The 13,683-nt window shown below is 40.1% G+C and overlaps 1 protein-coding gene across 4 annotated transcripts in view; it reads left to right on the top strand.

The window, feature by feature from the left end:
* HACD1 (3-hydroxyacyl-CoA dehydratase 1) overlaps positions 1 to 13,683 on the top strand; it is a 37,371-nt gene that overhangs the window by 4,588 nt on the left and 19,100 nt on the right. For 3 of the 4 annotated variants that reach the window (XM_059660375.1, XM_059660365.1, XM_059660351.1), the window contains exons 2-4: positions 11,406 to 11,523; positions 11,702 to 11,720; positions 11,797 to 11,885. In XM_059660375.1, coding sequence (XP_059516358.1) covers positions 11,428 to 11,523; positions 11,702 to 11,720; positions 11,797 to 11,885 — 204 coding nt within the window. In that variant the 5' untranslated portion in view covers positions 11,406 to 11,427. Of the gene's footprint in view, positions 1 to 11,405; positions 11,528 to 11,701; positions 11,721 to 11,796; positions 11,886 to 13,683 lie in introns of all 4 variants that reach the window. The other variant, XM_059660359.1, reaches the window with a different exon arrangement.

Here is a 13,683-nt window from a genome sequence, read left to right as displayed (position 1 = left end):
GTGGTTAATTTAAAAATGCACTTCTTGCCCTGACCGGTTTGGCTCAGTGGATAGAGTGTCAGCCTGCAGACTGAAGGGTCCCAGGTTCGAGTCTGTTCAAGGGCATGTACCTTGGCTTCGGACACATCCGCAGTGGGGAGTGTGCAAGAGGCAGCTGATCGATGCTTCTCTCTCATCGATGTTGCTAACTATCCCTCTCCCTTCCTCTCTGTAAAAAATCAATAATATGTATATATTTTTTAAAAAAAGAGCACCAAGGGCTCTGTAAACTATTAAAAATGCACGTCTTGCAGAAAGAGCAACTATCCGATCTAATAATAGACAAACATGGTAATTGACCATACCGTCGCTATGCCTCCCATTGGCTAATGTGCACGATATGCAAATTAACCCAATAAAGCTGGCGGCTGGCAGCCACGCAGCTGAAGCGAGCAGGAGGCTTGCTTGCTCCAGTGAGGGAGGAAGCCAAGGTTTCCTGCCTGCCGTGGCTCGGCTCTGAGCTCCGAAAGCAACAAAGTTTCAATTATAGAAGCTAAACAAACCCCAGATACCTGCTTTCAGCAGGCCGTGGCCTCAGAGCTGGAGTGAGTAGGAGCCGGCTCTCAGCTCCAGTGACAGCAACAAAGTTTCAATTATAGAAGGTAAATAAATCCCAGAATAAAAAAGAAAAGAAAAATAGGAGAGGCTGGGAGCTTCAGTCACCAGCCAGCCTGAAAACGGCCCTCAGCCCCTCACCCAGACTGGCCAGGCACCCCAGTGGGGACCCCTACCTTAAAGGGGGTGTGGCCAGCCTGAAAACAGCCATCATCCCCTCATCCAGGCTGGCCAGGCACCCCAGTGGGGATCCCCATCCTAAAGGGGGTATAGCCAGCCTGAAAACAGCCCTCAGCCTGTCATCCAGGCTGGCCAGGCACCCCAGTGGGGTCCCCCACCCTGAAGGGGGTGTGACCAGCTGCAAACAGCCATCAGCCCTTCACCCAGGCTGGCCAGGCACCCAAGCGGGACCCCCACCCTGATCCGGGACACCCTTCAGGGCAAACCAGCCGGCCCCCGCCCGTGCACCAGGCCTCTATCCTATATAGTAAAAGGGTAATATGCAAACTGACCCTAACAGCAGAACGACTGGGAATGACTGGTCACTATGACACACACTGACCACCAGGGGGCAGACGCACAATGCAGGAGCTGCCCCCTAGTGGTCAGTGCATTCCCACATGGGGGAGCTCTGCTCAGCCACAAGCCAGGCTGATGGCTGCCAGTACAGCAGTGGTGGTTAGAGCCTCTCCTGCCTCCTCAGCAGCGCTAAGGATGTCCGACTGCAGCTTAGGTCTGCTCCCCGCTGGCAAGTGGACATCCCCCGAGGGCTGCCGGAGGGATGTCTGATTGCCAGCTTAGGCCCAGTCCCCCGATGAGCAGGCCTAAGCCAGCAGGTGTTCACCCCCCGAGGGGTCCCAGACTGCAAGAGGGCACAGGCCGGGCTGAGGGACCTCTCCCCCCACCCCCGAGTGCACAAATTTTTGTGCACCGGGCCTCTAGTTTAAGATATTTTCACAGTAAGCATAGTATGAATTATTAGACACCAAACCCACAGTTCAGGCTACAGGGTGGGGCAAAAGTAGGTTTACAGTTGTTCATATTGAAAATAATTCAATAATTCTTAAATAATAATACAAGAATAAACTCTTTGATGTACTCACAACTGTAAACCTACTTTTGCCTCACCCTATATAAGTTTCCCAAAATGATAAATAATAGAAATATATTTATTCCTGAGGACAGAACCATGCATGGATTTACCACAACTTGTTTATCCATTCATCTGTTGATGGACATTTAGGTTCTTTCTTGTTTGGGGCTATGACAAATAAAGCTATGGACATTCATGTACAGATTTTTATATGGACACATGCTCTCATTTTTCTTGGGTAAATGTCTACAAGTAGAATGGCTGGGTTATATGGTAGTCACATTCTTGACTTCTTAAGAAACTGCCAAAATGTTTTCCAAAGTGATTGTACCCTTTTCCATTTTCATGGTCAATGGATGACAGTTCCAGTTGCTGCATATCTTCACCAGCACTATGTCTGGTCAGTCATAGTTTTAGACATTCTAATTGGTATGTTGTGTTATCTCATTGTGGTTTTAATTTCCCTTTCCCCAGGGACTCATGACACTGCACATATTTTCATGTGGTTACCAGTTGTTTACCTTTTTTGGTACAGTGTCTGTTCAGATCATTTGCTCATATTTTTGGGGGTTGTTTCATTTTCTGTTAAGTTTGAGAGTACTTTAGTCTGGATACAAGTCCTTTACCAAATTATGTGACTTGTAAATATATATATTTTTTAATATATTTTATTGATTTTTTACAGAGAGGAAAGGAGAGGGATAGAGAATTAGAAACACCGATGAGAGAGAAACATCGATCAGCTGCCTCCTGCACACCCCCTACTGGGGATGTGCCCGCAACCAAGGTACATGCCCTTGACCGGAATCGAACCTGGGACCCTTCAGTCCGCAGGCCAACGCTCTGTCCACTGAGCCAAACCGGTTATGGCGTGACTTGTAAATATTTTGTTCAAGCTGTGGCTTAGCTTTTCATTCTCTTTATAGTGCCTCTCAAACAGCAGGTCTTAAAGGTTAAAACATGGATTGGTTGCTAAATGAAAGTTTCAGTTTAGTCTAGGAAAGGAAATTTAGAGGCGTCAGTGAATAATATATGAAAGTACGGATGGTATGAATGTCCAAGACCATTGCTGGTACATGCCTCCTAGTGGTTACTTTAAAGGAGGTACAGTATAAAGAAGAAATGATAAAATTAGAATATCATTTTTCAATAACTGCTAAAATAATGGATCTGGACAATCATTATCAATGATGGCTAATATCACAGACAAGAGAGACAGTGAGAAATTATGTACTCCCTAGAGAAGTACACAACACAGCCTGTGAATTAGCCTGGAACGTGATCAAGCCCCTAGAACTATCAATTTACAGGAACTATAGGGGATAGAAGAATATAATAAATGACATGTGGGTATTTGATTAGTACAACCCAGATTCAGGTAACTCTATGGGACAAACCACTCCGTTTCTTCAACAGAAAAATTGTAAGAGGGAGGGAGTGAGGGGAAACCTATCTATACTAATAAAAGGGTAATATGCTAATTAGACCAGGAGACCTTCCGGACGTCCTTCTGGACAAAGCCATGGTGGCAGGGCCGAGGCAGAGGCTGCTAGGGGCAATCAGGCCAGCAGGGGAGGGCAGTTGGGGGTGATCAGGCCAGCAAGGGGGCAGTTGGGGGCGAGCAGGCTGGCAGGGGGCAGTTGGGGGTGAGCAGGCCAGCAGGGGGGGCAGTTGGGGGCGAGCAGGCTGGCGGGGGGGGGCAGTTAAGGGCAAGCAGGCCAGCATGCAGAGTGGTTAGGGACAATCAGGCAGGCAGGCAGGCAAGTGAGTGGTTAGGAGCCAGCAGTCCCAGATTGTGAGAGGGATGTCTGACTGCTGGTTTGGATTGAGGGGTCCCAGATTGGAGAGGGTGCAGGCTGGGCTGAGGAACACCCCCTCCCGTGCACGAATTTCATGCACCAGGCCACTAGTACATTAAAAGAGGCATAAAAGACATAGCAACTAGTCCTGGCCAGATGGCTCAGTTGATTGGAGCATGTCCTGTACACTAAAAAGTTGAGGGTTCAGTTTCTGGATAGGGAACATACTTAGGCTGCAGGTTTGATCTCTAGTTGGGGCACATACAGAAGGCAACTAATCGAAGTTTCTCTCTCCCTTCCTCTCTCTCTAAAAAAATCAATGGAAACATATCCTCCGGTGAAGATTAAAAAAAAAAAAAAATTCATAGCAACTATGTATGATTTTTATTTCAATCATGATGTAAAAATTTATGAGACAGTTGAGGAAATTTGTATCCTGACTATTTTGTGATTTAAGAAGTTATTGTTTATTTTAAAAAAATGGGATAGTGGGATAGTGGTAGCCCAGGCTCGGTGGCTCAGTTGGTTGGGGCACCCAGTAAACCAGAAGGTTTCAGGTTTGATCTCCAGTTGGGGTACATCGATGTTTCTCTCTCTCTCTCTCTCTCTCTCTCTCTCCTCCCTCCCTCTCTCTCAAATCAATAAAATCATATCCTTGAGCGAGGATTAAAAATGGGATAATGGTATTATGGTTATGTTGGTTAAAAACAACGCTCTTAGAGATGCATAATAAGCATTTATGAATTATAGGATGTATGATTTGATTCAAAATAATGAGGGGAGAGTGATGGTGGGGAGAGAAATGAATAGAGGTTTGGATGAAGCAAGATACACAGACAGTGGTTTGAAGGTGGGCAATGGGCACATTATACCATTCTCTATATCTTTGTATATGTTTGAAATTGTTTGTAATAAAAATTTAAAAAGCAGTGTTTAATTTTTTTTAAAGGAGATAGAGATAATCAGGTTTTCAAGGAGCAGGTGATCTCCAAGAAATCTCAGGAGAGAAAGAAGCATGAGAAGACAGCTGGAGGAAAGCTCCTCTCTCTATAGGGTTTTTCGGGGTCATTGTAGCCATACTGGCATGAGAACAAGGCCCTGTGTTTAGCAAGTGATGGCATATATCTCCTGTTACAGCCCTGTTCTGTTGTGTCCACTTACTAATTTAGTTCCTTGAGGTAAGAACTATCCTGTTTACCTCTAATTCCCCAGCATCCAGCACACTATCTGGCTCAGCAATAAATGTTGAACCTAAAGATGAATGAATACACAGATGAATTAAGCAAGTAAGCAAGGAACCTTCTACAAATGGAATACATGTTTATATTTTCCCAAGAGAGTATTTTATCAAAGGATGAATGTATCCATTTGGGTTAGTGTTTGGGTAATCAATAGCTCTGGCATATTAAAAAAACAAACACACTTTTCAGAAAAGAATTTCTAAATGCAGAAACTATAATAGTTTTTGGAATGCTTTTGGTTTTATTACACTTTCGAAACTGATGGATATAGGAAGTCCAAAATTAGGTAAAGGTAGGGCACTTAAGAGAGGTTGTGATGGTAAAACTTAAGGAGAGAGCACTAATTAGTTCCGATTAGGTCCTAGCACAGGGGTGGGCAAACTTTTTGACTCGAGGGCCACAATGGGTTCTTAAACTGGACCGGAGGGCCGGAACAAAAGCATGGATGGAGTGTTTGTGTGAACTAATATAAATTCAAAGTAAACATCATTACATAAAAAGGTCCGGTCTTTTTTTTTTTTTTTTTTTTTTTTTAGTTTTATTCATTTCAAACGGGCCGGATTCGGCCCTCGGGCCGTAGTTTGCCCACGGCTGTCCTAGCATAATCTGAAAAACAGATGAGAGGTTAGCAGATGGTTCAATGGCCCTTTCTAACCCCACAGTGTTAATTTCCGTTATTTTAAACAGGTGTGTTATCATACTATGCTAGTTGGTACAATACTGCCACCTATAGAGCAACAGTAAAACTTGTTATAATGTTATAATGCATATCATGCTATTTAAAAATATAGTAAAACCTAGATTCATTCGGGCAAGGGGGTAGCTGTTAAAGCTGAAAGCCCATTACATAATAAAGTAGGTTTCTGAATATGTATGGTAAGAGATTGACAAATTAGTTTTTACTTATGTAGACACTTTGTGTAATTAAAAATAAGCATGAAAAGTTTAATTTCACAGAAAAGTTTTCCATATGCATCACAGTAACTTACATTTAGGCTGAATAAGTCTAGTGAAAGTGTGCATTCATCAGCCACTGTGAGTAAACAAATACACATTCTTGCGGCATGGCTTAGTGCCCCTGGGAACAGAGGCTGACATGCGTTAAACCTGCTGTAGAAAGTCACACCACGGGACAACAGAACCAATTACCGTGTGCAATTAGGTGTAATCACGTGCTAATCATGCGCTGAACATTGTCTTCCTGGTGTTAAATTGTATGAGTTGTTTGTATATTGTGGAAATTAATTCCTTATCAGATGTGTCATTGGCAAATATGTCTTCCATACTTTGGGTTCCCTTTTCATTTTGATGGTTTCTTTTGTTATGCAGATGCTTTTCAGCTTGATGTAGTCCCATTTTTTAATTTTTTCCTTTGTTTCTCTTGCCCTAGGAGATGTATGAGTGAAAATTCTGCTATGTGAGACATCTAAGATTTTACTGCCTATGTTTTCTTCTAGGATTTTTATGGTTTCGTGACTTACATTTGAGTCTTTTATCCATTTTGAGTTTAGTCTTTGTGCATGGTGTAAGTTGGTGGTCTAGTTTCATCTTTTTTGCATGTATTTGTCCAGTTTTCCCAACACCATTTATGCAGAGACTGTCTTTACTCCATCGTGTGCTCTTGCCTCCTTTGTCAAATATTAATTGAACATATTGGCATGGGTCGAATTCTGGGGTCTCTGTTCTGTTGCATTGATCTACTGTATATACCTATTCTCGCATCAGTACCAGGCTCTTTTTATTACAGTGGCTTTGTAGTATACAGTGGGGCCTTGACTTACGAGTGTCCCGACTAACGAGTTTTTCGAGATACGAGCCGTCTCTCAGCCGATTTTTTTGCTTTGAATTGCGAGCTAAAATTTGGGTTACGAGCCAGCTTCAGATTCCCCACCGCTAGTTGGCACAGCGAACGTCACAGTGAACGCCACAACATCAGCCCAGCATCACGTGTCTCACTCGTTCACTTCATGATTTGACATACGAGTAATTTGAGTTATGAGCTCCGTCACTGAACGAATTAAACTCGTAAGTCAAGGCCCCACTGTAGTTTGATGTCTGATATTGTGATCCCTCCAACTTTGTTCTTCCTCAAGATTGCTGAGGCTATTCGGAGTCTTTTTTTTATTCCATATACCTTTTCGGAATATTTGTTCTAGATCTGTGAAATATACCGTTGGTATTTTAATGGTATTGAGTTGAATGCATAGATTTTTTTTGGTATTATGATATTTTAATGATACTAATTCTTCCAGTACATGAACAAGGTATATGTTTCCACTTATTTGTATCTTCCTCTCTTTCCTTTTTCAGTGTCCTATAATTTTCGGAGTATAGGTCTCTTACCTTCTGGGTTAAGTTTCTTCCCAGGTATCTTATTATTTTGTTGCAGTGGTAAATTGTATTTTTTTTTCTTAGTTTCTCTTTCTGACAGTTCATTATTGGTGTATAAAAATGCCATTGATTTCTGGATATTAATTTTGTATCCTGATACTTTGCCAAATTCATTTATTAAATCTAGTAGTTTTTTGTTTGGTGGAGTCTTTAGGATTTTCTATCTATAATATCATGTCATCTGCAAATAATGACAGTTTTACTCTTGCCTTTCTGATCTGGATGCCTTTTATTTTTCCTTCTTGTCTGATTGTTGGGGCTAGGACTTCCAGTACTATGTAGAATAAGAATGGTGAAAGCGGACATCCCTGTTTTGTTCCTAATCTTAAAGGAAACGTTTTTAATTTTTGCCCATTGAGTATGATATTGGCTGTAGGTTTGCAATATATGGCTTTTTTATGTTGAGGTATGACCCCTCTATTCCCACTTTGCTGAGAGTTTTTATCATAAATGGGTGTTGACTTTGTTGAATGCTTTTTCTGCATCTATTGATATGATCATGTGATTTTTATCCTGCATTTGGTTTATGTGATGTATCATGTTTATTGATTTGTGAATATTGTGCCAGCCTTGCATCGCCAGAATAAATTCCACTTGGTCATGGTGTATGATCTTTTTAATGTATTGCTAGATCTGATTTGTTAATATTTGGTTGAGGATTTTAGCATCTATGTTCATCAGGGATATTGGCTTGATATTTTTGTTCTTTGTAGTACAGTATCTTTTTTTTTTAATTAAATCTTTATTGTTCAGATTATTACATTTGTTCCTCTTTTTCTCCCACCATAACTCCCCTCCTCCCAGTTCCCGCCCCACCCTCCGCCCTCACTCCCCACCCACTGTCCTCATCCATAGGTGCACGATTTTTGTCCAGTCTCTTCCCACATCTCCCACACCCCTTTCCCCCCCAAGAATAGTCAGTCCATTCCCTTTCTATGTCTCTGATTCTATTATAATCAACAGTTCATTCTGTTCATCAGATTATTTATTCACTTGATTCTTAGATTCACTTGTTGATAGATGCATATTTGTTGTTCATAATTTGTATCTTTACCTTTTTCTTCCTCTTCCTCTTCTTAAAGGGTACCTTTCAGCATTTCATATAATCCTGGTTTGGTGGTGATGAACTCCTTTAGCTTTTCCTTATCTGTGAAGCTCTTTATCTGACCTTCAATTCTGAATGATAGCTTTGCTGGATAAAGTAATCTTGGTTGTAGGTTCTTGGTATTCATCACTTTGAATATTTCTTGCCACTCCCTTCTGGCCTGCAAAGTTTCTGTTGAGAAATCAGCTGACAGTCGTATGGGTATTCCCTTGTAGGTAACTGAGTTTCTTTCTCTTGCTGTTTTTAAGATTCTCTCTTTATCTTTTGCTCTTGGCATTTTAATTATGATGTGTCTTGGTGTGGTCCTCTTTGGATTCCTTTTGTTTGGGGTTCTCCGCGCTTCTTGGACCTGTAAGTCCATTTCTTTCACCAGGTGGGGGAAGTTTTCTGTCATTATTTCTTCAAATAGGTTTTCAATATCTTGCTCTCTCTCATCTTCTGGCACCCCTATAATTCTGATGTTGGTACGCTTGAAGCTGTCCCAGAGGCTCCTTACACTATCCTCGCATTTTTGGATTCTTTTTTCATTTTGCTTTTCCGGTTGGATGTTTTTTGCTTCCTCGCATTTCAAATCATTGACTTGATTCTTGCGCTCCTCTGTTCTGCTGTCGGGAGTCTGTATAATATTCGTTATTTCAGTCCGTGTATGCTTAGTTTTTAGTTGGTTCCCCAACATAACATCGAGGGTCTTATTAGTTTTCATGTAGAGCTCATTAAGTTTATCTGCAGCTTCTAAACAGTTCTTGAGAGACCTTAAAAGTGTGGTTCTGAACTCTATATCTTCCATTGACAATTTTGTCCTGTTTCTTTGTCTCCGCATTTTGTTATGCTTCCTTGGTGCACCCCCTAGTGGTCTTTGTTCGCAGTCTTATAGTTAAATCTTGATTGTTGTAGCTAATTCCAGGGAGGGTTTGACCTCCAGGCCAAGTGGCTATGAGAATCCCAGTATCTTTATCTAGTTTTGGAATTAGGATAATGCTGGCCTTGTCAAAAGAGCTTAAATTGCCTCCTCTTGAATTTTTTGGAATAGTTTGAGGAGGATAGGTATTAGTTCTCCTTTGAATGTTTGGTAAAACTTGCTGGTGAAGCCATCTGATCCAAGACTTTTGTTTGCTGGGAGTGTTTTGATTACTGCTTCAATTTCATTAGTTGTCATTGGCCTATTCTGGTTTTCAGATTCTTCCTGATCGAGTTTTGGAAGATTGTGTGTTTCTAGGAATTTGTCCACTTGATCCAGGTTGTTCAGTTTGTTGGCATATGATTGTTCATAGTATTTTCTTAAAAAAACCTTGTATTTCTGTGATGTCAGTTGTTACTTCTGATTTTATTTACTTGGATCTTTTCTATTTGTTTCTGTTTTTTCTTTATTGATTAAGGTATTGCAAATGTGTCCTTATCCCCCCATTGTCCTGCCCTCACCCTCACCCCCTGTTGTCTGTGTCCATCGCTTATGCTTATATGCATGCATACAAGTCCTTTGGTTGATCTCTCCCCTTACCCCCACCCTCCCATACCTTTCCTCTGAAGTTTGAGCATCTGATCGATGCTTCTCTGTCTCTAGATCTGTTTTTGTTCCTCGGTTTATGTTGTGCATTATATTCCATAAATATTTCATAAATGAGTGAGATCATGTGATATTTATCTTTCTCTGACTGACTTATTTCACTTAGTATAATGCTCTTTGTAATGGAGAGACCCGCGGAGATGACCACCAGGGACTCAGATCAAGATTTGGGAGCCTTTATTAAGCTGGCCAGCGACTACAGTTACAGCACCCTGCCGAAGCAAAGGCTAACTGCAGTGCTGACTACAGGAGTTACATTTTATTATTAAATTCTGTGCAGGCCTAGAGAAAAATGTGTCTTTCAAATTCTGGGCCCCCAATATGGAGGAAACTCTCTTTATTTATACTTTTTCCAGTCCTTTGTCTCCCAAATTTGGAATGAGACTTCCGGGCCTTCTGAGAAAGAAGGTCTGCGTGCTGGGAAGGCCTGGCAACTGTCTGGGTGTCAGCACTGACAACACTGTCTGGGGCATAGTTTATGGCCTCTCTGGAATGGGAGTAGTCTTATTTCCTTATTATTTAAGACAGAAGCCATACTATCAGGGTTAAAATTTCAAACAGCAGTTTTTATATAAGATGGATACTTCACTCTTCAGTTCCATCCATGCTGTTGCAAATGGTAAAAACTCCTTTTTTACAGCAGCATAGTATGCCATTGTGTAGATGTGCCAAAGTTTTTTAGTCCACACATCTGATGGACACTTAGGCTGATTCCAAATCTTAGCTATGGTAAATTGTGCTGCTATGAGCATAGGGAGGCATATATCCTTTCTAATTGGTGTTTCTAGTTTCTTGGGATATATTCCTAGAAGTGGGATAAGCCTGGCTAAAGGTTCATCAATCTTGTTTATATTTTCAAAGAACAAGCTCTTGGTTTCATTGACCTTTTGTATTATTATTATTAGTTTTTAGTCTGTATGTCATTTATCTCCACTCTAGTCTTTATAATTTCTTTTCTTCTATTTACTCTGGGATTTTCTTGTTATTGTCTTTCTGATTCTTTTAGATTTAGGGTTAGATCATTCATTTGAGCTTTTCCTTGTTTCTTGATGTAGGCTTGTAATGCTATAAACTTCCCTCTCAAGACTGCCTTTGCTGTGTCCCATAGATTTGGGGTTGTTGTGTCCCATAGATTTGGGGTTGTTGTGTGACACAGCAATTGTTTTTATTTAATGAAAATTATAAAAATATTAATTGATTCTTATTAATGACTTTACTTATATATAGTTATGTATTATGTATTTGTATAAAGTACATATTTACACAGCTTTTTACCTTAAGAAGTCACTATATGATTACTAAATGCTTTATAATAAGTTCATTTTTGGTAATAAACCTGATTTTTTTCAGTCTGTCAGTTTATCTGGTGGAACCAAAGATACAGTTGACATTGTTTGACATTTGTACGTAGTTGGTTGCAAATATGTTCTGTTAATCCCCTTGAAGAGTTCATGTGAAAGTAATATTTCTTATTTCTTCCTCAGGTTTTAAAAACAGAATAACAAATTGAGAGCATAAGACATACATGTTATTATTATTTGAATTATGGCATTCTTTATAGGAAGATTAGTTGTATTCATTTTGACAACACTTTATAAAATACTTTCATTTTCTCTAGGTGGTTGGTTCTAGCTATTACCATGGTGCGTTTTTATATGGAAAAAGGAACACACAAAGGTTTATATAAAAGTATTCAGAAGACACTTAAATTTTTCCAGACATTTGCCTTGCTTGAGGTAAGTTTTCAATTATTCTATTTTTTGTCATTGTAATATTTATTTGAAAATATATTTGTTAGCAAAAGCAATTTTGCTGATTACATACCACTTACAGATTCATTTAAAACCAATGTCAACTAGGATTTATTTTATGTTGTATGGTACTGACTTGTGATTTTTTTTTATTTGCTTACAGATAGTCCACTGTTTAATTGGTGAGTTTTTTATTTAATTTTTATATTTGGTATAAATTACCTTGAAGACAATGGTTGACTTGTTTTTTTCTTTAAGGAATTGTACCTACTTCTGTGCTTGTGGCTGGGGTCCAAGTCAGTTCCAGAATCTTTATGGTGTGGCTCATTACTCATAGCATAAAACCAGTAAGTGACATGAACATGTTCTCTACTTGAGCCTGCAAGACAGCTCTTTTATTAATAGGAATCTAAAATATTAGTACTGGTATATTTCAGGAAGCAGAATCATTGGACAAAAGAAAGCTTGGGTTTAGATTTAAGTGTGTTTGTCCATTGACTCAACGAATTAGTAGAATAACTTTGAAACACAAGCAAAACCAAATATTAGCATTTTATATTCATAATATACTCTCTGGTGTGTTCCAGTTTTTAAAATTAATATTACTATTCTGTCAAATGCTTAACTGAAAATTTTCTACTGAAGTTATGTATATTGTCTTTGTTTATGTAATTTGAACTTGTCAGTGTAAACCATTTATGTTTCCTCATTTAGCATTGAGTGTTGTAGCAACACACATAAAAAGTAAATGTAGTTCTGGAGATATGAACAAATGTCAAAGACAAAAAGTTAGAAGGGTTAAGGGACTTAGGGAAAACAAGCACGTTATATATTGAGGCATGACAGGAGAGAGACCCGGATCTAGTTAATGGCTTAAACCCTTTTAGACAAACAAACACGTGCTTACTATGTCAAGACATTGGGCCTTTTAAACCCATGACAAACATTTCCCAGATGGGCCCTTCTGACCTTCTTGACAGCCTCTGGAGTCTCCTGTCTACTTGAGGACAGATCTCTGGCCTCCTTTCCATTCCTCAGATGCCTTTCTCTACTTGGGATGATACTTAACCTCCCTTCCATTGCATGCAGGACTCACTGCCCCCCCCTCCCCCCGTCTGCATGGGGACAGATTGTTGACCTTCTGCCCTTTTATTACTCTACACTCCAGCCCTCTTGACCAGTATCTTTCACTCAACTTACTCCATCCATCTGGTCCCTAACCAGTGACTGCCATACAGAGAGCAATGAGTGCGTGCCACATGGAGAGCCAGACTTTTAATTCAGATTACTGTGTAGTTTAAAAGCAGGGGTCGGACATTAACAGGATAAAAGAGAGACTCTTCTGGACAGGGAATGAATATAACAGCTGGGCCAGGACCACAAAGAGTCTGAAGACTGAGAAAGAAGAAAGAAAAGACAGGGTGGCCAACATTAACTGGAGAAAAGAATTTGAAGACAAGTAAAGGTGGCTAGTCCCCAAAGAGAAAAAAGATCCATCTGCTTGCTCTTTTTTTTTTTTATCCTCCAGAGAATCTCTACCTTAATAGTACTATTTAATTTTGTCTAACTCTTTAATTAATTCAACCAACATTTATTGAGTGCATTCTATACACCTGGCACTGTGTTAATTTCTGGATTTACAATGAATAAGGCAGTCCCAGCCAACATGCTGGGGATCTGGCTATTAGTAATGCAAATAGAGTTCCTGCCTCACAGAGCCTGTGGTTGGGATAGATACGGGTACTAGACAAGTTGTTGCACAAATAATTCTTTCATTATATTAACATTAGTGCTTTGAACCAAGAGACCAGCCTGCATGGCAACATACTTCGGGACTTAGCCGAAGTATGGACTTAGGGAGTGAAGGAAGGCTCCCTGAGGAAAGAATGTATAAGTTGAGTATTGATAGAGATACAAGAGTGAGGCAGACAAATTTTAGTACAAAATTGGCAAGTGTTATAATACAGATATGAACAAAATACTGTGAGAACAAGGAAAGTGAGCAAATAACTGCTCAGAGTGAAAGGAATTGTTTGGGAAAAGTTTTCCAGAGGGTGTGATATTTTAGCTGGATCTTAAAATATGAGATGAGAAGGGGTTTTCTATGGGATTAGCATTCTAGTTACAGGGAATAGCATATGTTAA

This window comes from Myotis daubentonii, chromosome 1 (genome assembly GCF_963259705.1).
Source record: "Myotis daubentonii chromosome 1, mMyoDau2.1, whole genome shotgun sequence".
In the NCBI taxonomy this organism is placed as follows: Eukaryota; Metazoa; Chordata; class Mammalia; order Chiroptera; family Vespertilionidae; genus Myotis; species Myotis daubentonii.
The sequence above is the reverse complement of the archived record's forward strand: the minus strand, read 5'-3'. Positions and strand labels throughout refer to the sequence as shown.